The following is a 23,382-nucleotide window of genomic DNA, read 5'->3' as shown; positions in this document are numbered from 1 at the left end:
AAAGAAAGAGACTAAAATATTAGGAACATTCATGTTTACATTATAAACATAACTCATGATGGTTTAGATGCTTGTGAAGAATGATATGAATCAAATATGTGGAAAGTCACTGAGGGTTCAATCATGACCTGTGACCCTTGAGTACAGGCAGTTCCTCCTGACTTTAAACTCCACATTAAAGCCAGAGCAACGCTACTTTTTTTTTTTTGTTATTGAAGTATAGTTGATTTACAATATTGTGTTAGTTTCAGGTATAGAGGAAAGAGATTCAGTTATATACATATGTATATATATATATACACATTCTTTTTCAGGTTCTCTTTCATTATAGATTATTATAAGATATTGAATATAGTTCCCTGTGCTGTACCGTAGGACCTTGTTGTTTATCTAGTTTATATATAGTAAAGTGAATCTGTTAACCCCATACTCCTAATTTATCCCTCCTCCCACCCCTTTCCCCATTTGGTAACCATAGTTTGTTTTCTATGTCTGTGAGTCAGTTTTATAAATAAGTTCATGTGTATTGTTTTTTTAAGATTCCACATATAAGTGATATCATATGATATTTGTCTTGCTCTGTCTGACTCACTTCACTTAGTATGATAATCTCTAGGTCCATTGATGTTGCTGCAAATGGCAATATTTCATTCTTTTATATAGCTGAATACTATTTTAGTTTTAATATTTCCTAACATTTTGGGGTTTTTTAATGTAAGTAATACATTAAAATATTCCTGTGGAGAAAAACTAAGATAAGCAAAAAACTCCCCCTTAATGCTTTTTATTAACTTATCCAACAGATATTTGAGTGCCTTAATGTACAAGGAACTACGCTAGCTGCAGGGGACAGATAATGGGTAAAACCATTCTTACTCTTCAAGAACTCAGTCTAGCAGCAAGCCAGTTGAGTGAACAACTAATTGCAATACAACATAAGATTATAACAGAAATGTAACTAAATTCCAAGGAGAATCACTCAACCCGCTGAAAGTCTTTTTGATTTCACCTTGAAATTCTTCCCTCTCCAAGACAAAAAAAGACAGTAACTTAATAATAACAATCTTAGTAATAAGTCGCCATCATCCAAAGCTACGCTTACCTTCTGATGACTGAGAGCTGCAAAGATGCAATGATGCTTCTCCAGTCTCACCGTGTTCCCTAGCATTAAGAAACACCATAGGTGACTTTTTATAGGTGAAGGAAATTGTTAAAGCAACATTAAGCTCTGTGCATTTGAATGACCCATTCTCGACCCATTTGTGTTTTATATACACATATTGTTAATGTCATCACAAGAGATCAAGGTAATGACTTTCACCAAATGCCATCATTACCCTGTAAAGTACCCATTCTCACAGTTACGCACTCTCAGTTTGTATACTAATGGTATGAAGACAAGAATTATTGCGATGGGTAATAGAGGATACTGCCAGAGGTACTGGGGTACAAGATTTGGGGGCTCTTTTTCTTTTTCTAAATATTGTAGATAAGTAAATAGAATTGGTTTGATGAAAACTTACAGCAACTTCAAAGAGAAACACAGAAAAATGATACTTAGAACAGGGCCATGTTAGCATCTTAAGTAAATCAGGAAAAGCTGGCTCTTCATTCGGGCTGACACAGCCATAGATCAGGGCTTGGCAAGCAGTGCACAGGCAGGATTTCTGCTTATCTCTCAGCCAGGCACTCCTGCATTAGTACATGTGGTCCCTTGGCTTAGAAGATGGACATGCAAAAATGATGCAGAGGACAAAACAATGTCTTCCAACCATACACAGTTTAAAGTCACATTCACATCGTTTTTCAGAGGGACAAGGCGAGGGAAAACAATGCCCAAATAAATGCATATACTGACACATTTTATACTAAAATGGAATTTAATTTAAACTAAAAGGAATTTATTACAAAGGGGCAAACTTTTAGCTTAATTCTGAGAATGAACGCCAATGAACAGTGAATGAACTACTCAAAATATATACTCACGTTATAAAGCCAGAGGGTCATACAGTCTTAATGGTTTAGCAAGATGAGAAGAGGGAAGCAAAGATACTTGTTTGAAATTAACACAAAGGTCTTAACAACATAAAAAATTACTTACAAAACTAAAGTGTTGACAGACACAATATATTCCAGTTCTTTGGTCCAAGGATTTGTGAAACTAAACCACTGGCTTTTTAAAGTTACGAAAGAGCCATCTTTCGCTCTGAATTTGTATGAATCTGTAAATATTTTCTCTTTACTCTGTAGAACTTAACAAGAAAAGAAAATAATCAGCATAACTATATAAGTCAATCCCTGGAGGATTAATTCAAGGTTCAGATTTCATAGGAATGAGAAATTGAGAACTGAAGCTGTAAAATTAAAAAGTACCCCAAAAATGACCCCATTGAATGCATACCTGCTTTGTGCTTGTCAGTCAAATTACTATGGTCATCTTGATGAAAATATTCGTAACAAGAAGTTCCCAAAAGCTCCTGAGGCAGGTATCCTAAAATTGCTGTTGCCCTGGTTGTAAAATTGAAAATCAAGTTCAGGATTGGCGAATGTATTCTGTTTCAGAATACTGTAGGTCCACACATGGTCAGGACAGCAGGGAAGGAGACCGGGGGATAAGTAACCCGTGTGTCTCACGGGGCTCCCTTTGGCTGCCCTGGACCACAATTAGAGCTGCAAAGCAGAATGGACATGCAGGCACCAGGCTGCTCGAAGCCACCCACCCAACCCAGGATACGCTATCCCGACCATTCACCACTAAAGCTGTGGCCACAGACCATGCCCAGTTTCTGCACCATTGGCTAAGAAATATTTCCATTTTACAATTTGGCTTGAACAAATTTACTGATCTAGCCACATCCTTATTTCATTTAAACTTTATTTCCTGTTCTAAAGCCTAAAAAAAAAAAAAAAAATCCAGCAGTGCTACTAAGCCACATCTTTAATACCCTTAAATACTTCATTGAATTCTAATCATTATGGCACATAAATGTTTACCTTTGGTCCACATAGACAAACTTTCCATTCATTGCAAAACGGGTTATAAATTCAGTTGGTTTCACTTTAATCTCCCCACTGTTCTGTGGGACAATACATGGACGTAACCTGCCAAGGGCAACGAGGCAGGTAGAGTTGCTCCTGTCTTTCTTATTTTCCCTTTCTTCTTCCATCCCAGCAATATTTGGAGGCCAACTTCTCAAATAGCCAGTGCAGTGGATGGTATAGAATTTTCTATGATCTAATTCAGAAGTTTAAAAAAAAAATAACATTTGTCAATTATATCTCAATAAAACCAAAAAAAGACAAAAATTTTAAAAAGCATTTGAATCATTATGAATAAATTCTTTTTTTGTTAAATTGGAATAGTCAGTTACAATGTGTTAGTTTCTGGTGTACAGCACAATGTCCCAGTCATGCATATATATACATATGTTCGTTTTCATATATAAATTCTTAAATTTGTTACACTGACATTTATAATACTTCTAATTGTGCTCTGAAATATTCTTTAAATACACTAAATATAACAGGGGAATAGGATTGAATTAAAAAAATCATCAATCACATTTACTTAACAACTTTATTCTTAATGGGTTATTTTTCTCAAGAACTAAACTATATGTACTACATCAAAATGATTGTTTTAATTTTGATTTAAGTAAGTCTATAGCTATTTAATTATTTCCAAGTCAATTTTTAAAGTTACATTAATTTATATGCTAGAAAAAGTAAAATTTCATGCTCCCTTGCTTTTAGCCACATAAGTATTGTTTTCAACTTATTTAAATTTTGGTACATTATCATTTATATACATAAATTTAAAGGACAGTTATGCATATACTCAAATTTCTTATGTTAGCACTTATAACAGTTAATAGATATTTATGATTATTACATTATAGAAACACTACTGAGAATATTTAGAGAAATTTATACTAAAATGTATAAAAATAAAATTTGGCTCAAATTTCACTTTTTAGAAAAATACCAAGCAATTAACTCATAAGAAAAAGCTCATCAAACGGATCCAACCAGAAAAATAAAAAATTGGAAATCTGTATGTTCAAATATCAAGAAATGCCTGAGAAAACGACGACAGTATTAAAGAAGGGCAGTATACAGATGACAGTAACCTACAAAAAGTGACTGAAAGGTTAAAAGAGGTGGAGAGAGCTGGTAAAAATTATTTAAAACAGTTGTTTCTGATAAGATTTAGAAAAGACCAGAACCGTCGTTGTTTTAAGTCGGCACTATTTGCGAAGACTGTTATTACAGATCTTTTAAAAGAAAGATTTTAATGGGGGATGATGTGGGCTGTCTTACAGCCACTGAGAGTGAGAGCGAAGGTGCAGAGAACACTTCGTGTGCCACGCTCTGTTTTAAGTGCTCTAAATGGATAATTCATTTAATCTTCTTAATAGTCCTATGAGGGGTTCTCATATTTTCCCCATTATCTTAGGAAACTGAGAGGTACTGCCAAGACCAGAGCAGGGAAGGGTGGAGCCAAGGGTTACATCCAGAGGGCTGGCTACGGAGCTCCCTTTCTGAACCACAGATGTGGTGCTATTTGATGGTAGTGAGTGCTCTGTCATGGAAGGTGTTCAGACTGGAGTTGCCTGGGTGACGGAGGGGAGGCTATGAAAAGGTGTTCCAGCCAGAGGGAACAGCTAATGCAAACAGAGTCCAGAGTGAGAAGTCAGAGGGGCTGAAGCACCATCTGCGATGGGGAAGTGGCTGGAGATTAAAGCAGGGAAAGACAGTTTAAGCTCCTGGAAACCCTGCAGAGGACCTTGTACCCAACACCCAACAGACATCACCCACCCCCTCCACCGCCCACAGATGCCTTAAATTACAAGCCATTCTCTCTCCCAACCCCAAACGAAGCCTCTAACACTTATTCCCTATCCTGCTTAATGGCACCACCATCAACCCAGGTTGTTAAATGAGAAACCTGGGAGTAGCTACGCCAGGCTCCTCCCTTTACCTCACCCAACATCCAACATACCTTAAAGGAATTAAAAACTGGGATAAGTGTAAATACACGGTTTTCATTCATGTTAACAAAACGGGATGGCAATCAAAAATAAAAAGGCTTACACTTGGGATAACTTGGATGGACCTTGAGTGGATTATGCTAAGTGAAATAAATCAGACAGAGAAAGACAAACAGTATATGATTTCAGTGATACGTGGAATGCAAAAAACAAACAAAAAATGAGCAAACCAAACCAAACAAAAACAAACACAGAGACAGAGAACAGAATGGTGGTTACCAGAGGGGAGAGGGGCGAAGGGAGGATAAAATGGGTAAAGGAGATCGACTACATGGTGATGGATGGACCCTGTTTGGTGGTGAGCAGGCTGTAGTGTGTACAGGAGCAGAAATAGAATGTTGTACACGTGACACTTAGATAATGTTACAAACCAAAGTTATCTCGATTAAAAAAATTTTTTAAAGGCTTGTGCACTGACTTAGGCATTTCTGATGATGCTTGCAAATGTACAAATGGTGCTGACTAAAAATATTCTACTCAACTGAAAATAGACTAAAATTTTTTTACATTTGCACATGGAGTCTCATCATACAGAACTCAGCCTTTTACTTCAATTCTTCTCTGACAACAAGGTGCCCGACAATTCCAAATTAATCTTTTCCCTCAACTCTCCCCGTGAACATTTATTCAGTTGGCAAATGATGGAATTTGACCCATTTGATCAATTATCTAAAGCTTTAAAAAATACATTAAAAATCCTCTTATCCCAAGAATTCTTTAGACTTTTACCTAAATATTGGGGTCATGGGCCCCAATCCTCACCAAACTATTTTTTCTTATTGAAATATAGTTGATTTACAATGCTGTGTTAGTTTCTGGTATACCTCAAAGTGATTCAGTTATACATACATATACATATGTATTCTTTTTCAGATTCTTTTCCATTTTAGGTTATTACAAGATATTGAATATAGTTCCCTGTGCTATACAGTAGGTCCTTGTTCTTTATCTATTTTATATATAGTAGTGTGTATTTGTTAATCCCAAACTCCTAATTTGATCCCTCCCTCAGCATCACCAAACTATTTACATCAGATCCACAGGGTAGATTCATGTGCAGTCTACTCCATGATTTTAATAAGAGGAAAGAAAAAACCATTTTAACCCAAACACTGCCTGAGTCCACAGGACATCTTTTCAAAATGCTCTGTGACATTTTTCTTCAACAAGCTGCAGGCTAGGTCTCTCAACCTGGTATCTTGCTGCCTTCGTTTGAATTCTCTCAGAAGCTGATCCTGAGACAAGGATTCAAGTCCAAGGAGTGTATTTGAGAGCTGATCCCAGAGGAGAGAAAGAAGCTAGTAAGAGAGACACTTTCCAACAAGTGTTTTGCCACTTCAGGAAACCGAAGCTAAATCGATTAGGGGTGTTCTGGGAAAACATGCAGAGCAAGAGCTTCAGAATAATGTGGCCTGAGGGACATCAAGGAGAGAGAGCTGGGGTGCTCATCCATCAGCTCTCTTTAGCCGGTGGATGGGGATGCACCCGGGGAGCCCTGACGCCCCAGCACGGACGCCTGCCCTAGCCGGTCCAGGCAGAACTGTCTCTAAGAATCAGAGAAAGGGGTCAAGCAGAGAGTCAAGTGTGTAACACTGGGAGCCTAATGCCATGGGAGGATGCCTTTGGGTTCTGACAGCACCTGCCATGCTTGCACAAGAAGCCAGTGGAGTACTGATTATCTTACCAAGATAAATTTAAGAAAGACCTAAGATACTTGGTAATAGTCACCCATCCTTATCAGGCTTTGATTTCACAAGTGGAGATACATGACTAATCTCATCCCAGCCTTAAAACCTTTTTTCAAAGTTTGCATCCATGACATTCATGTTAGAATCAGGGTTGAAATGTTTTTAATGCCAATCATGTTTTTAAAGAATTTTGTTATGGAAAATCTCAAACACACATAAAATCAGAGAGAACAGAACAATGAAGCCCCACTTGAGTGACCCATGGCCAATCTTTTTTTTTTTAAATTGAAGTATAGTCAGTTACAATGTGTCAATTTCTGATGTACAGCATAATGTCTAAGACATACATGTACGTACATGTATTTGTTTTCATATTCTTTTTCATTAAAGGTTATTACAAGATATTGAACAGTTCCCTGTGCTATACAGAAGAAATTTGTTTTTATCTATATTTATATATAGTAGTTAATAATGCAAATTATCCAACTCCTAAATTTACCCCTTCCACCCCCTTTCCCCCGCTAGTAACCATTAATTTACTATGTCTGGGAATCTGTTTCTGTTTTGTACATCAGTTCATTAGTGCCTTCTTTTTTCTGTTTTTACATTCCACATATGAGTGATATCATATGGTATTTTTCTTTGTCTTTCTGACTTAACTTCACTTAGAATGACAATCTCCAGGTTCATCAATGTTGCTGCAAATGGCATTATTTTATTCATTTTTATGACTGAGTAGCATTCCATTGTATAAATATACCACAGCTTCTTTATCCAGTCATCTGTTGATGGACATCAACAGGTTGTTTCTATGTGTAAGCTATTGTATATAGTGCTGCTATGAACACTGGGGTGCACGTATCTTTTTCAGTTAGAGTTCCCTCCAGATATATGCCCAGGAGTGGGATTGCTGGATCATATGGTAAGTCTATTTTTAGTTTTTTGAGGAATCTCCATACTGTTTTCCATAACGATTGCACCAAACTACCTTCCCACCAACAGTGTAGGAGGGTTCCCTTTTCTCCACACCCTCTCCAGCTTTTATCATTTGTGAATTCTTTAATGAAAGCCATTCTGACTGGTGTGAGGTGATACCTCATTGTACTTTTGATTTGCATTTCTCTGATAATTAGTGATATTGAGCATTTTTTCATGTGCCTATTGGCCATTTGTATGTCTTCGCTGGAGAATTGCTTCTTGACGTCTTCTGCCTATTTTTCCATTGGGTTGTTTGGGTTTTTTTGTTGTTGTTATTAAGTTGTATGCACTGTTTATTGTTCTGGAAGTTAAAACTTTGTCAGTCATATCATTTGCAAATATTTTCTTCCATTCTTTAGGTTGTCTTTTTGTTTTGCTTATGGTTTCTTTTGCTGTGCCAAAGCTTACAAGTTTAATTAGGTCCCATTTGTTTATTTTTGCTTTTATTTCTATTGCCTGGGTAAACTGCCCTAGGAGAACACTGCTAAGATTTATATCAGAGAATGTTTTGCCTGTGTTTTCTTCTAGGAGGCTTATCATGTCTTATATTTAAGTCTTTAAGCCACTTTGAGTTTATTCTTGTGTATGGTATGAGGGAGTGTTCTAACGGCATTGACAATTTCGTAGCACCTGTATGTGAAATACACTCATTTCACTTGCCAGACACTCCCTTTGGTTAAAGTAGGAAACAAAAGCATCTCACGAGTGGGAGGTCGTCCACGTGGCCAGTCAGGGCGGCATTTGGCAGTTGCCTTCCCCTGGCCCGGGCGTCTGTCTACGCCTCTGTCCACATACAGCTCTCCCCAATTTCCAGCTCTTTCACTGCAAGGGAGGGCGGTGCTGATTGCTAACACATGCCCTCGTCATTCCTTTAGGCCGAGTCGGCCTCATGCCTTTGGCCCAGAGCTCTGGGGTGTTAAGTGAATACTTGGTCAAGGACTTGGGCAGATGAAAAAGCCCTCTTTGAAAAGATGCTTGACTCTGACTGCAGGCGTCTGTGTGGCCCAGCCTGGTGTGGGAATGATCATCGCGTGTGGCCAGGGACCCGTTCCGGCAGCAGGAGCCAAGCCCCTGGCTATGCGTCCGCTGCAGGAACCATCCAGAATGGATCTCTTTCATTAATAACCTTTGGCATCTAGAAAGCTGCCCTAGTAGGTGGCCTGGCAGAGTGGAAAGAATACAGATTTTAAAGCCAGATTCCTGATTCTGCCACTCTCTTCGGACAAGTTACAGAACTTTTAGGCTTCGGCTTTCTCACTCGCGAGACTGGGATGGTTTGCACAGGGCTGCTATACAGATTAAATCAGGCACTTATGCCAAGTGCTCGGCAGGCAGAGTTTAAATAATTACTGCTTCTCTTCTTGCTCTTTTATTGTCCTTCTCACCTTTCTGGGCCACAAATAGTGGCTTCCATTTACTGAATGCTTCCTGGGAGCCAAGTACTGCTTTAGCCGTGTGTAATCCTAACCACACGGGCATGAGGCGCTGCTATTAAACCCATCATATCACTCTGCTCGGGCATCCGAAATGCCACGGACTGGGTGGTTTAAATAATAGAAATTTATTTTCCACAGTCCTGGGGGTGAGAAGATCAAGGTGTTGGAAGGTCTGGTTTCTCCCGAGGCCTCTCTCTGGCTTGTAGGTGGCCGGCTTCTCACCACGTCCTTATGTGGCCATCCCTGCTGTCTCCTCCTCTTCTTGGAGGACACCCATCATGCTGGATTAGGGCCCCACTCTTATGACATCATTTCACCTTAATTACCTCTTTAAAGGCCCGAGCTCCAAATACAGTCACACTGGGAGTTAAGGCTTCTATGTGTGAATTTTGGGGAAGCACAGTTCAGTCCATACCCATTTTCCATATATTGAGAGGACACTGCCTCAGGTCACACGGCTGTTAAACAGCAGATCTGGCGTTAAAACCCTACTGAATTCACGAACACAAACTTATGGTTCCCAAAGGGGAGGTGGGAGGGAGGGATAAATTAGGAGTTTGCGATTAGCAGATACACACTATTATGTATAAAATAGATAAAAACAAGGTCCTACTGTATAGTATTCAATTGCTTGTAATAACCTATAATGAAAAAGAATCGACATTATATATATATATGTATAACTGAATTACTCTGCTGTATACCAGAAACTAACACAACACTGTAAATCAACTGTACATTAGTGAAAAGGCAAGAAGAAAAACAAAAAAACAAAAACCTACTGGACTCAGAGCCCAGGCCCTTTCTACTCCATCCTAAGCCCATCCACCAGCAGGGCTGTTGCTGGGCGGAGCCAGTGTAAGATCCTGGGGCACCGGAAGGACTTAAAAATATCTCGGTTCTTTTAGCTCATCACAGAATTCAGCTATAAATTAGCTCTAGTTGGCCATTTACCAGATATTCTGCAATATCTCCATTTTCTCAGTAGGATTATCAATATTTATTTCGAAGAGAAGAAATTTTCCCTACCTCTTCTATAAATCTCTAAAACTTAACCGTTGAGAAAAAATCCTTTCAAAAGCCACATGGAAGGACTGAAGTTTGATCATCACATTCTTTAAGACTGCTGCTTGGATTTTTTTTAACTTATGACTATTACACGTGTGTTTTTGCTGAAGATTCAATATTTACAAGACTGCTTCAGAATACTGTAACAGTACCGTCGTCTCACGGAGGCTGCCTCAGTTTCCTTTTTGTGCCTTTACAAAAGGTTAATTAGGACTAGACACAGGGGCTGTTACACTTCTAAGATTATTACCAGTGGCTGACTCTATACATTCAGTCCTGTGTTGTCCTAGAATTTGACAAAAGCCGAAAAGAAACATCTGAAGTGGCAGAAAGAAGGCAGAACCCAGACAAGGCAGGGTCCTGCCACCGATGTGTGGCTTCAAGCCAGACTGCAAAGTGCCGACGTAACAAACATGCATCTTCAGCAAAGAGGCCCAGATTCCTCTGGTTCCCACTGCAGAGCCTTTTCAGGTTTACTTCTCACGAGGGCCACGGTAGGGAAAATGACCCAAGCTGTTTGCCATCTTAGCCTCGTAGGGCTCCCCGAACAAAGCGACAGGGCAAGCAGGCTGGGCGGCTCACACAGCGGAAGGTTACTTCCTCACGGTTCTGAGTCCCGGATGGCAGCGCAGCTGAGTCCCGGATGGCAGCGCAGCTGAGTCCCGGTGGGGGCTCTCGTCCTGGCTTGCAGACAGCTACCACCTCGCTGTGCACTCACAGACGGCAAGCTCTGGTGTACACGGGCACGAATGGCATCACGAGGGCCCCACCCTCATGGCTACCCCTGAACCTAATTATCTCACAAAAGTCCTCCCTCCCAACACTACCACACTGGGCATCAACATGAATTTTAGGGGATGCAACTCAGCCCAGAGTATCTGCTAAAAACTTCCTGGGATAAAATCTTTTTCAACAGTTTAAATTGCTTCCAGGGTAAAACAAAAACTAATGTAGATTAATTCACTGGATTGTTCCATTGTTCGTGTGGATTAGACAGCAATTATGTGTGGCAAATCAGGAACACAGGACAAGAGGATGGTCCCTTAATTAAGCCTTCAGTAAATGTCTGAGTGTCTACTATGTGCCAGGTACCATGGAAAAAGAAATGAAGCTCTAGGTCTAGTGTGGGAGACAAATATAACATAATAATAATAATAATAATGTTAATACAGTGTGGAAAGGGCAGTGATACGAGGTGCTCAGGATTATTAATGGATTACCAAAGTGGGTATTTGGGACTCAAGCCAGCCAGAAAGGGCAGCAGGAGGGTTTTCCTGGAAAGAGGTGCTCCTGTGCCTTAATGGTCCATTATCTGCCAACAGGCTTGCGTTCTCCATCCCTTCCAGCAGGAAGGCCTGGTGCGGCTGCTGGGGTTCTGTTCTGGAGATCCGAGTCTGGGAAGCCTCCAGGGTCATCTGGGCAGGTGCCTGAGCCACAGGCTTGACAGGCTGCAACCGTCTCCTCCGTACTGGGCACTTCTCAGTCCAGCATGAAACACATCGTCCAGCTGCCTCTGAAATCTTTCACATCTCCACTCATCATCCTGAAGAGTCTGTCTTATTGGGGAACAGATCCTTTGAAATCCTAGCCTACCTACATGCCTTGGTCCTCCTATGGTCTTAATATGAAGTCCTAAGTAGGGCAGACCCAGGGCGTCTGACTTAATACTTCATAGGTTACTGCAGTGACGGCAATGGTCCCTTAGTTCCCACTGGACCTAATATAACGTGAAGACGTTCTTCCTCACTCTCAGGTTAGGGGTCTACTAAAAGCGCAGAGATGTTTCTAGGGGCATCCTGAGGCTCACCTGCTATTTCTCTGATCTCTAACGCAATGGCCTTCAAATATTATTCATTTTGCATGCTATTAAAAAATTGTAAGCACCCTTCATATGTATAAACTACACAATCAACTCCTGCACTAATATATTACATGCATTATAAACACAAAACTGAAATTAAAATATAAGAGAAAAAGATGAAAAACAATGTTATAAGGACAAATTGTATTCATGGTAAAAGTTTTTTGTTCTTTAAAAATCATAATATATGTTATTTAATGAATCAGTATAATTAATTATGCTTTATTCTTGTTTTAAACCATGTTTTAACACATTGGGAAATAGTGATTTGAAGATCTGATTCAAAATCTAATGTCCAATTCTATTTTCTTTTCCTTCATAGCACTAATCACTATTGGCAAGGTTTTTGTTTTGTTCAAAATAAGCCATGGCATATAGACCAGTGTCTGGCCGATGGTGTGTACTTCATAAACATTTACTGAAGAAAATCTTTTTTGAACATGATACCATATAATGGTGTGTTGTTGTCTATCCCTCCCCTACTCCACGTTCAACGACCTCGTGTTGGTAGCTTGAAATTAGCCACGTGTGACTATTTACATCACAGAAAGTGGCCAAGCTACAAATCAGGGCTTGAGTTATTGTTTGTTTGTTTTCCTGATCTATGAAAGCGATGGACAAACTGCTCATAATGAAGACTGGACTTAAAAGTGCATCGTATCTGTAGTTTTTATATCGTGAATAGCACCAACAAACTGAGTAAATAATCTTCTGGTATTAAAAAATTATTTTAGCGATGGGGAGGGTATAGCTCAGTGGTAGAGTGTGTGCTTAGCATGTACAAGGTCCTGGGTTCAATCCCCAGTACTTCCATTAAAAATAAATTAAATAAAGATAAATAAATCTAATTATTCCACCCAAAAAACTATTTGAGCAAAGTCACTCGTATCATTAAAAAAAAAATGAGTGACGTTCTGACAACATGGTTTCACTCTTCCCTTACTTGCTTATGTAAAGGAAAACAGCAACCAACGTTCCTATCAGAACCCGACCCAGAGAGCTGGCTGTTGAACCAGTACACCGCCGCCCACGACCTGGCCCCAGCTGCCTCGCTTCCTAACACCATCTTCTGCGGATCTTCGTTGTCACACTGATCTTTGTTGAGTTCCCCCCAAATACCACATTCTCCCTGCCTCTAGGTCCCTATGCAGGCCCTTCCGTCAGGACTTTCTCCCCACAGGCTTCTCCATAGCTGGCTCCTTCTCACTGTTCTGGTCTCAGGTCAAACGTCCCATAAGAGAGACCTTCTCTGAGTCCTCCAAAGGAACTCCTTCTCCCGAATCCCCGTCTTCCGTAACCCATTTTATTGACTTCATTGCACTTTCCAGTACCTAAAATATTCATCAATTTCCATGTTGCCTGGCTGCCTCCTGTCCCTCTAATGAAGTTCATTAGAGCCATGACTTGTCTGCCTGCTTCCAGGGTATCCTTTGTACTTGGCACATGGCAGGTAGTCAGTAATCACTGACTGGCCAAAGTCTATTTAATTAGAGACTATTATGTCAGGAAACCGTCTCAGGCTTATTGCTACCATTTTCATATAATCATAGCCAATATGCAATGATCTCTTTAGAAATAAGATTATGACAGAAGCTGTGGGAAGATGCAAGTTGGGGAGGAGCCCCCACCCGCAGGGCTTCAGCCCCAGGTTTGGGCACTGCTGCCCAGGACATCCCTTCTTCCTCTACTCTTTCTCGCTCTTTCCTCCTCGTGGGCTCCCAGAGAATCTCATACTTGAGAGAAATGTCTAAAGCAGTGGTTCTCAAAAAGAATAGAGAGGTTGAGAATCCAACCTGTGGGGTTGCAAGGTTTAGAAGCAAAGGGTAAGATGGTGGGGCAGAGGGCGAGATCAGGTTTACAGAAGTGAAATGGTTTTACTGGGCACTGGCCATGCAGCAAGACAAACACATGACTGAAACACGAGTACTAAATAAGTCTTCCCAGAAGGAGAGAGAAAGTAATCCGGCAATCTTCAAAACACTTATAAAACTTGATAATTTTAGCCTTTACTCAATTTATAACTTGCATCAAACACCGCAGAGGTTTCGGCCATGTTAAGGTAGCTGCGTTGGCCACCATGTTCTCTCACAGGGACTGCTGTGTAGATGAGATGATTCACTTCTGGTTGGATCTACGCAACACGGTACTGGTTCACCAGAACCAGAATTATTTAGATAAATACATGTTTTTGGCTTCAATTATTTGCCTTGACCATACAGCTTATTTTTTTAATGTAGGAAGTATTTAGGACATTAATTTTATACCCAAGCCTCAGATCACCTGACATTTCAAAAGGACAATACCTTTCTTCTTTGAGTTGGGTAAGCAGTCATGCTCTTCTTTGACAGAGATTTTACAACTCTTGATTCGACAGAAAAACGATCGTCTTGAGCCCGAATACACACGACTCCTTGCAGTATGGAAATTACTGTGAACCTGCAAACCAGCTTTCATAGAGCAAGGAGGCAAGAGAATAGGTAGAAAATAATATTTTAAAGTAATTTTGACGTTCATTTCCTAACATTTTCTGGTCATCTGTTACTTGAGAAATGGTTATTGACATCATTTTACAGTAAACCCCAAAGGGAAACATACCAAGAAAAAGTATTTGTCAAGTAATCATGTTTTCATACCTTATAATCACTTGCAATTTATGTATTTCCCCAGGGGGGCAGATAGTAAAGATAATTTAAATTAATTTTTTTAACTGAGGCTGGTGATTATAAAGTTTACTAAATAAACCTCCTCTTGATAAAATCATTATCAGCTAACTTTTCAAAACACTGTATTGCTGTCCTTTTATACATATTTACATAAAATTGTAATAATGCTGAAATGAGTACTTACTTTTGGCATCGATTAGCATCTCTCTTGGTGAAATATCAGAGGAAGAAAGTTGTTCCTTTACTTTGGCAACATCTTTTGGATGTAAGAAGTCAAATAAGCTTTGTCCAGTCAAATCAGCCTATTTATAAGGTAGACATTCATTTAAAATCAGTATCATTTTTCTACATTTCCTCATACAGACAAATGATGCTCTTTCTTTTGTTAAAGTTGCTTTTTCTTAAGCTCAGAATCATCTGCTACTCTGAATGACATTAGCTTAGTCTGCATTAAAAGCAGAATGATACCTGAAGATGGAAAAAAATACATGCACACAGACCCATGATTGGGTACACACACCTAATCACTAACGTTCTATTTGCTCTTGTTACTCTTGTTAACGTCCCCAGATTTACACATTACTACTAGGTCATATTATGATTTACTTAAAACTTTACCATTGGTAGAAGTGCAGAGATTATATTATGGCACACTATAGAAGTCACAGAATAGCTGTGGTCTTATGGTGTGACTCAGAAATTTGCCACACTGTTTTTAAAAATTACCACACTGTTGACAACCAAAATCCAACCTGGACTGCCCTCCACTCCGCATTCCACTTCTTCCCACATGCAGAGCATTCTCTGGTCCATGCCTTTGCTCGCATGGTCCCGTCGCCTGAAATTCATTACCTCTTCTCTATAAACTTAATTCCCTGGGCAGTCTGACCAATTGCCTTCTACTCCCTAAATTCCAAGACTCCCATTCCCAACCTGAAATGTCTTCCTCCCCTTCCTGCTCATCTCAAAGCCTAGCAGACATTCTACTTCACATATGAAGCCCTCCTTGACCCACAGTGATCACCCCTCTTTTGAACTCCTTTATTACCCAAGTAGACATTCCTATAGAAGGCAGAACAAATGGACCAACTGGTCCAAGCAGCCTGGAGTGCTTGGCAGTTAGATATCTCAGACTAAAATGAATAGCAATCTGATTTATACATCAGTCTATTGTGTGACTGGCTAATACAAGTCTATGCCCAACCCTGCTCCTGAGCAAATCGGATTTCTGAATCTGAAAAGCTGAGGACCAGACCCTGGATCTACGGGGATCCCAAAGCCCTCCTGAGCAGTCAGTGAGTCTCCTGAAAGGTCTCTGAAATGCAAAGTCAGTGTCCAGTGGGACTGGGCTCCAAGTCACTAACTTGGAACTTAAGAGCAACCTGAATTATCAAGTATCTTGGTGTGCGTGTATGTGTGTGATGGTCTCCATTTTCAATTAGAAGATAGAATAATCAAGCCTTGCCCTGCTTTTGTGTCCCCAGCTATAACCAGCTGCGTGATGCATTTGGTTTTCATTCCTTCTGGATGTAGGCTCATAATATGTTTTTCTGTTATTTAACTCACTATCTATGAATGCCGTCTAGCTCTCCAAATCTTCGAGTTTTGGGGAAACAGGCTGGGAGTTATATAAGATTAAATAGGAGTTATATAAGATTAAATGGGAGTTATGTAAGATTAAAGCTGTGGGCTATATCTGATTTCTATAGTATTATATCATTTATCTGTCTTATATTTATTATTTATCATATTTATATATTATATTTATCATATTGTTTATTATATTATTCTATTTCTATCTTATTTCTATTTTAAAGGAGACCACAGGTGCTAGTTTATTCACTCTTGATTTCAGTGTTACAGTTTGAGTTAAACTAGTTAAACTAGTTAGTTTAAATTAAACAGTGTTCAGTAATGAGGAGGCAAATCAACCCTACCACGAGTTAAATAAAAGATGTATTTCAGACTTTGTTGCCAGAGTATAGATCAAAAGCTGTTATGTGACGCACATACTTGATAAATAATAATGCTGTCTCTTAGAGGGAACAGAGAAGGGTGACAAATATTTTCAGACACTCACATATGATAGCTTGCTTTGTGCTTACATCAAGAGAGACAGGTATAATCACAATTTCCACGTTTTACATAGGGGGAAGCTGAGGTTCAGGAAACTGAAATAACTCGCTGAAGGAAGTAAACACTCTTGTCAGTAATAAAAACTCATACTCTTTCTACACATCTTCCCATCTCTCTCAGAGTTTAACTTAGCAGAACCGAATCCCACAGCCCACTGGGAAGAAAGGTTCAGAAAAAGAGCTTCAAGATATGTGATTTAAAAACAAAGCAAAACAAAACAAAACATAGTATGAGAAAGTCCTCTGTTTTGGGTACCTGATCATAATTAAGTGTTTTGGAGACTGATTTAGAAACGAAGAGAATTTTTCCTCTTTCACATCCAACCACAAATAGGAAGCCTTCTGCAGTCTAGGATTTAAAAATATAAAGTGAATATTTAAAGAAGATCTTCTGTCCCTCTCATACACACATTCAGATTTTGAGGAAACTACTGTAGCAATAGAATTAATAGAGTGGTCCTAAGAGCTAGGAAAATTCATTTTAAGGCATTTTCTCAATATGTAAAAAGATTGATAGCATCAAATGGAACCCCAGTCTAATGTTGCTGACATGGCAAGCTCAGGCGGGGAATATTTAGTTGAGATATTTTATAATATAAAAGTCACATGTGTTAAATTCTACACACATACAGAAACTCTGTAAAAATATCAAAACACACCAATAACAGCTGCCTGCAAATGTATTGAGATGGAAGACTCTGCAGACTGGGATGAAGGAAGTACCAGGAATACTGTATTTGAATTCAGCTGTTCAAATAAAAGAGGGGCTTTTAAAAAATTAAAAGAAAAATGGACAAATAGATATCTAAACCTTTCTATTCAGTCATACTATGGCGTAAAGCCTACTGGTAATAGCATGAGATCCAGACACACAGGACCTCCAGGGGGGCAGGATAAGCCAATGATATGGTCACATTTTCCACATCAGGGAAACCTTTGGAGCAGTGAATCTGAAAACCCATGCAGATGAAATGATGAGGGCAGAAACGGCAAAGCACCCACTAACAGCTCATTTAAAGAAGCGGTGACTGGCTCCTCGGCAGAGAACGGGATGCTGGGGGAACAGAATCCAAGGTAGATGGCTTTGAAGGAGGCGGTAACAGTGGAGAACAGAGCCTGTGGTACAGGAGGTGGGGCATTAGGCAGAGCGAGGAGCTTTGCGTTAAAGACAAGCGAGTCGCCCTATTTTGGAAATCCTACACTCACCAGACAAGGTTACTTGTATAACTTAAATTTTTCTATTAAAGGAAATTCGGTGTAATATGGAGTCCTGTTATGTTTATATACAGTAGGAAGTGAACTGAAAAAAATTCTTCTTCCCATTCAAACAGAAACGCAAGGACACATACAACTTACACAAATGTATCTCTTTACTTACCTTAAGAATTAAGTGTCTAAGCTCATTATCCTGAATGAATGAAGGTCTACGATTACTTCCTGCATACGAATTTGCCATACCTGAAAATGAAGAAGACAAAAAGTTATTAAAAAATATCGTACAGATGGAAATGTACTAAATGCTCAGTGAACGTTAGGAGTCCGAGGCTGCTGTTGGTGATGACCGTGACGATGGTGTTTTCTGTTCTAGCCGCTCCAACGTCTGTTCTGTAATCGTTCCCTCTCTTCGTTTTATCTAGACTGAAATTTTCTGCTTTCAGATTGTAAATTCTTTGAATTCACTTATTCCTTTATCTGCAAATGTGCAGAAAGAGCTGTCTGCAGTCTATTATCTATAACATAATAACATGCAACAATATTCAAGACTGAAAAATAATTCAAATTATTTTTACAATTTCTTAGCTTATTAAATCTGATCACATGAATTATCCTGAATAGGGAGCATCTGGGATGCTAAGCAAATTTTATGGGTTCGTAGGATTTTTGCATCAGAATGATCCTTTAAAGATCACATGGAGACTTCTGATAATAGACAAAATATACAAAAAAGTATAAAACATAAATGAAATAATTCATTTCAAGCCCTTAACACAGAGCTTATTGTATTAAAATGAAAGCTACTAAAGCCACCAGAAAAGCTGGGGAAATGATGGGAATTACTAGGTCAAAACAGACAGAAGTAAGGGAAGAACTAAAGCTACATTTGTCCTGAGGGCATCCACCAACCTGGACGGGAAAGCCCTTCATGGCCACAAGGGGGCGCACGAGACAGTTCGCCAAGGCAAGGTGTGCTGCCCCCAGACAATCCCCAGGCAAAGGTGATGCAAAAATAAATCAAATTTCCCTCCCTTACACTTCCCAGCCTCCCTAACCCTGACCCCTTCCTCCGGGGGACTGCAAGGAAAGATGCTTCTGCAAAAGAAAGATGGGTAACACCATCAGATGTGTTAACTACTAATTGGCCCTCAGATGGATTTGTAGCCAAAATTCACCAATTAATTACCTAAGTGATGGGGGAAAAAACAAAACCAGAAAATCAAAAACCCTCATGGTATGATTTGGTAAAGTCTCAAACTGGCAGAACTCCCAAAAGGCCTGGCATAAGCAAACGAAATCTCTTTTGGAGCCTACCTTCTAGGGAGCCCTCAGAGACGTTCTGCAAATGACTTACTGTTACAACACAGTAGCCTGGTGGGAGGGAGCTGAGAAAGGGCTGGGAGGTGCAGACGCTGCGTGCCAGGCCGGGCGCAGCAATAAATCAGTGTGAGCGAGGCAGGGACACCGCCAGGTCTGGCCTGAAGCAAGGCTGGCAGAGGAGTGCGGAGGAAACCCCGAAAGTGTAGATCGGCCAGGATGCGCGTGCCCTGGTTGAACAGGCGAGTGAGGACGTGAGGACGTGCCGGTGAGAAAAAGAGGGCAGTGAGCGCAGAGCTGAAGCTAGGATGCGGTGAGTTCATAAAACGCCTGCAGTGCCGCTCTGTCCACCTGCCCCGGAGCGGTAACGGCAAAAACCAACGAGGAAACACGGTCACTTACTCTTAGTATAAAATGTTCATCATTGCGATTAAAGAAATGACAATATGAGAATAATGATAATGATAATAAAGATCAAAATGACCATAACAACTCTCCCTCCTGGTCCTCTGACTACCACCTCCACCATTAAGAAACACATTATTCTGTCCTCTTAACAACAACCCAATGAGACCAACACTTTATCCTCGTTTTGCAGGTGTGGAAGTTGAGGATTAGAAGGTTAAAACACTTGAGTAAGTCACATAACAATGAAGGCAGGGAGCCAGGATTTGAACCCGGGTTTGCCTCCAGGACTCACGCAGGAACCACCGGCTCCTGGTACTCAGACCCACGCACAGAACGCCCACAGGGTCTCCCAGGGCTTACTCCAAATGTGGTCTGCAAACCACTGTCACCACCAAACTGTGGTGAGATGAACACGGAAGTTAAGAATAAGCACTTAGACACTTTGATGGAAATAACATTGCTGTGGCATCACAGCCCGTGAGCATTTTTCCACTAATCATTGGTACCATATTTTAGAACAGATGGGGGCGGGGAACACTTGCCTTTCTCCCAAATGGTTTGAGAAGCAATCCTGCAGACTGTAGAGTGAAAAATCATTTCACCATCCTCTGTCTTAGAAGTAATTATGTGTGGACCAAAGGAACAGCACCGACAGGCAGATCTCTCATGATCAGGCATTCGTGGAGTGAGTTGGGGGTACACTCTGGCCAGGGCACTGGAATCCAGCCCCAGCTGCTTTAAGTCATCTCATCTGGGGGTAGCACTGACTAGGATCTGGTCAGGATGTGTGACGAATGCATGAGCACCTGACTTCAGCTTAGAAGGGCCAATGATGAAATCTATACTCTGTTCCAAAGAACCCCTTCCAGATTTAGGTAGTGTCTCCTCTCCACTGAGATTCCCTTGGCCCTCCTCACACTCACACATTTATCACACTAGGTTTTAATGCATTCTTCATGGGTCTGTCTCCCTTGCCCACCACGAACCCCTCAAGCACAGAGATCTTGCCTCCATTTTCATAACCTCAGCACAGAACAGGAACCGAGGAGGTGCTCAGTTCACATCTGTGGTCAGTTGACTGATTCATGGCTTTTTCCTTAGATCCTCCTCCCTGAGGACGTTGTGAATGTGAAATGTCAGGTAATTTCAGGGTTGCAATCAAATGACCTCAGCTGAGCCTACTTACGGTCGTTGCTAAAAGATTTAAGGGAAACACTGCTTACAACTTAGGCAAGACCCACTTGTGGGTAAAAGAGAATCTTATTTCACAACAGACAGTTTTGAAAAGAAGACCTCCAATCAGGCTCCCCAGAGGAAGCCTGCCAGGCAGTGCCCCCCCGGCACCCGCGCTGCTCTGCATGGTGGGACCGGGGGCTGTTCTGGCTCTCCACATCTGCATGCACTCAGCTGGTCGGGGTGCATATGCCGCCTTTCTGCCATGTGCAGAGATGGGAGGAAGGTGATTTAAAGCACAACTTGCACCAGTTACTCTGAAATAGCCCTTTAACCACTGTGTCTAGTTTTACATCCTGATTTGTATATGACCCCCGCCTCCTCCAATGTGAACAGATTTGCCAGGATTGTTTTTTTGTTCATTATGAAATAAGATCCTCTTTGGGCTCCAGTTTGTGCCTGGAGTCCAGGTAACACTGCTCTCCTCTAAGCCACCTTAACCCGACGTGGCCAAGTCCCTGTGTGCTGACCACAGAACTTCCTTTCCCTGAAACAGATCTTCCTTCCCCTGGCATGCAGCGTAGGGCAGAGATCTGAATAAGACCCTTGGTCTTCCTTTGCTTTTTCCCTTCTCATACTTTCTAAGCCGGATTTCACTATCATCTTTTTCGGTCTTTACAAATCTGAACCCTCAGAGTCCCTCCTCTGTGGTCTGCAGCTCACGCCTCTGCCAGGTCTTCTGATCTTCTCAATATAAATTTATGTCATTGACATTCACATATCTGACACTCAATTCTATTTCCATCATTCCGCCCCACAAGTTGGACTGGGGTTATTCCCAAACCAGACGTGATATTGACACTACATGTACACGTGAATACTTACCACACTTTGATTTAAAATTCAAGCCCAAGTAGGGGAGTTGCTAAAGTCAGAACTGATCACACACACCCCAAGAAGCAAGGGATAAGCACCTCCTCCCCCCAGTGTCTCATTTATGTGAGGACACCTTGGAATAGTAAGGTATGACGCACTTTAAGGTGCTGCTTATAAGTCTGAATGAAGTTTTAATAGAAATTGCAGAATTTAAAGACATTTTTCTTTTCTAATAATGCAAATCTGACAATAACTTAAAATTAGAATTAAGACATTTCAGAACTCCTAAAATACCGAGAGGTACACACAGCAGATATTACCATGTTCATATTATACACGGGAAACAAGCAGAAATAAAAAGACTTTCAAGTTCACATAGTGAACTTAAGATGAAGCTTTTAGTGAAACCAAGTTTTCTGACATTCAAATTATTATTCTCTGTACATACAGAACATGGACAAGTATCAAAATTAATGCCTATAAAGCTGAAAGACTCATTTGTATAAATCTCAACAGCCAGTAACAACAAAACCAACCCCTCAGGGACCTCAGCAACAGGCAAGACTTCACGCATCCGAGTGTGGAGGCCGCTTGCAAACTCACCTTTTAAAGATCTCAAGTGCTGCACAGCCATTCTTAAAACTGTAAGTTTGTCCAGTTTCCGTGTCATGGGGTTGCACTGAGGGATCATGGCAGACAGTTTTTCAATCAGGTGGTTCATTTTCTCTCTCCTCCGCTTTTCGGTCTGGCTATGAGCTTCTCTAAGAAGGAAAAAGAACCTCGTTCATATTTCACACTCAGCAGACCCCCCGTTACCCCAGAGGCACCAGCGGGAGCTCAGGTGAGGCCAGCAAGCACACGTGTTCTTCCTCCCAACCTCAGCCCTGCAGCTGGCATTCAGGGAGGAGGAGGGGGCGGCGGGGAGCGGGGACAGGGCTCATCTACACTGCTTTACCCTCCACCCCACTCCCCTTGCTCCTTCCCTTCCCACCTTGTTCCCTGAAACCTTGGAGAACTAAGACCTCTGTCTGAGAGCTGGGGCGGGTGGGCTTTTAGCTTCCCTCCAGTCTCAGAGGAAAAGATGGGATGCCTTCTATTCAAAGCTGGCTCCTCCCTGGAGTAGTTATCAGCATCTTAACCGCATTCTCTTTCCCAGCTCCTTCAATGGGTCGATAAATGGGCTCAAGTCTCTTCCTTTGGGGAAGAAACCCTCTCTAAAGGATACACTGGGAGTTCAAGATTTGCAGATACTAACTACTATATATAAAATAGATAAACAACTAGTTTCTCCTGTACAGCACAGGAAATTATAGTCAATATCTTGTAGTAACCTATAATGAAAAAGAATATGAAAAGGAATATATGTATGTTCATGTATGACTGAAGCATTGTGCTGTACACCAGAAACTGACACAGCTCAATTGTAAATTGACTATACTTCAACTGAAAAAAAACCCTTTCCCTAATTCTAGGGGTACCTCCCCCTTGTTACTGTCTTCCCTTCTCTGCCAGC

At 40.7% G+C, this 23,382-nt stretch overlaps 1 protein-coding gene and 1 long non-coding RNA gene across 3 annotated transcripts in view; one reads left to right on the top strand and one right to left on the bottom strand.

Moving 5' to 3' along the window:
* Window positions 1-23,382, bottom strand: part of BMAL2 (basic helix-loop-helix ARNT like 2) — a 58,016-nt gene that overhangs the window by 9,907 nt on the left and 24,727 nt on the right. For both annotated transcript variants that reach the window (XM_031443899.2, XM_064479143.1), the window contains 9 exons: window positions 22,473-22,630; window positions 18,259-18,338; window positions 17,137-17,229; window positions 14,930-15,047; window positions 14,386-14,529; window positions 2,995-3,235; window positions 2,402-2,508; window positions 2,102-2,252; window positions 1,103-1,161 (listed from right to left, as the gene is read on the bottom strand). In XM_031443899.2, coding sequence (XP_031299759.2) covers window positions 1,103-1,161; window positions 2,102-2,252; window positions 2,402-2,508; window positions 2,995-3,235; window positions 14,386-14,529; window positions 14,930-15,047; window positions 17,137-17,229; window positions 18,259-18,338; window positions 22,473-22,630 — 1,151 coding nt within the window. The remainder of the gene's footprint in view (window positions 1-1,102; window positions 1,162-2,101; window positions 2,253-2,401; window positions 2,509-2,994; window positions 3,236-14,385; window positions 14,530-14,929; window positions 15,048-17,136; window positions 17,230-18,258; window positions 18,339-22,472; window positions 22,631-23,382) is intronic.
* The window catches only part of LOC116150326 (uncharacterized), a 51,124-nt gene that overhangs the window by 18,388 nt on the left and 9,354 nt on the right, over window positions 1-23,382 (top strand). The window lies entirely within an intron of this gene.

Source organism: Camelus dromedarius, chromosome 25 (assembly GCF_036321535.1).
Source record: "Camelus dromedarius isolate mCamDro1 chromosome 25, mCamDro1.pat, whole genome shotgun sequence".
Classification (NCBI taxonomy): Eukaryota; Metazoa; Chordata; class Mammalia; order Artiodactyla; family Camelidae; genus Camelus; species Camelus dromedarius.
Note: the sequence above shows the minus strand (reverse complement) of the source record. Positions and strands in the feature narration are given on the sequence as shown.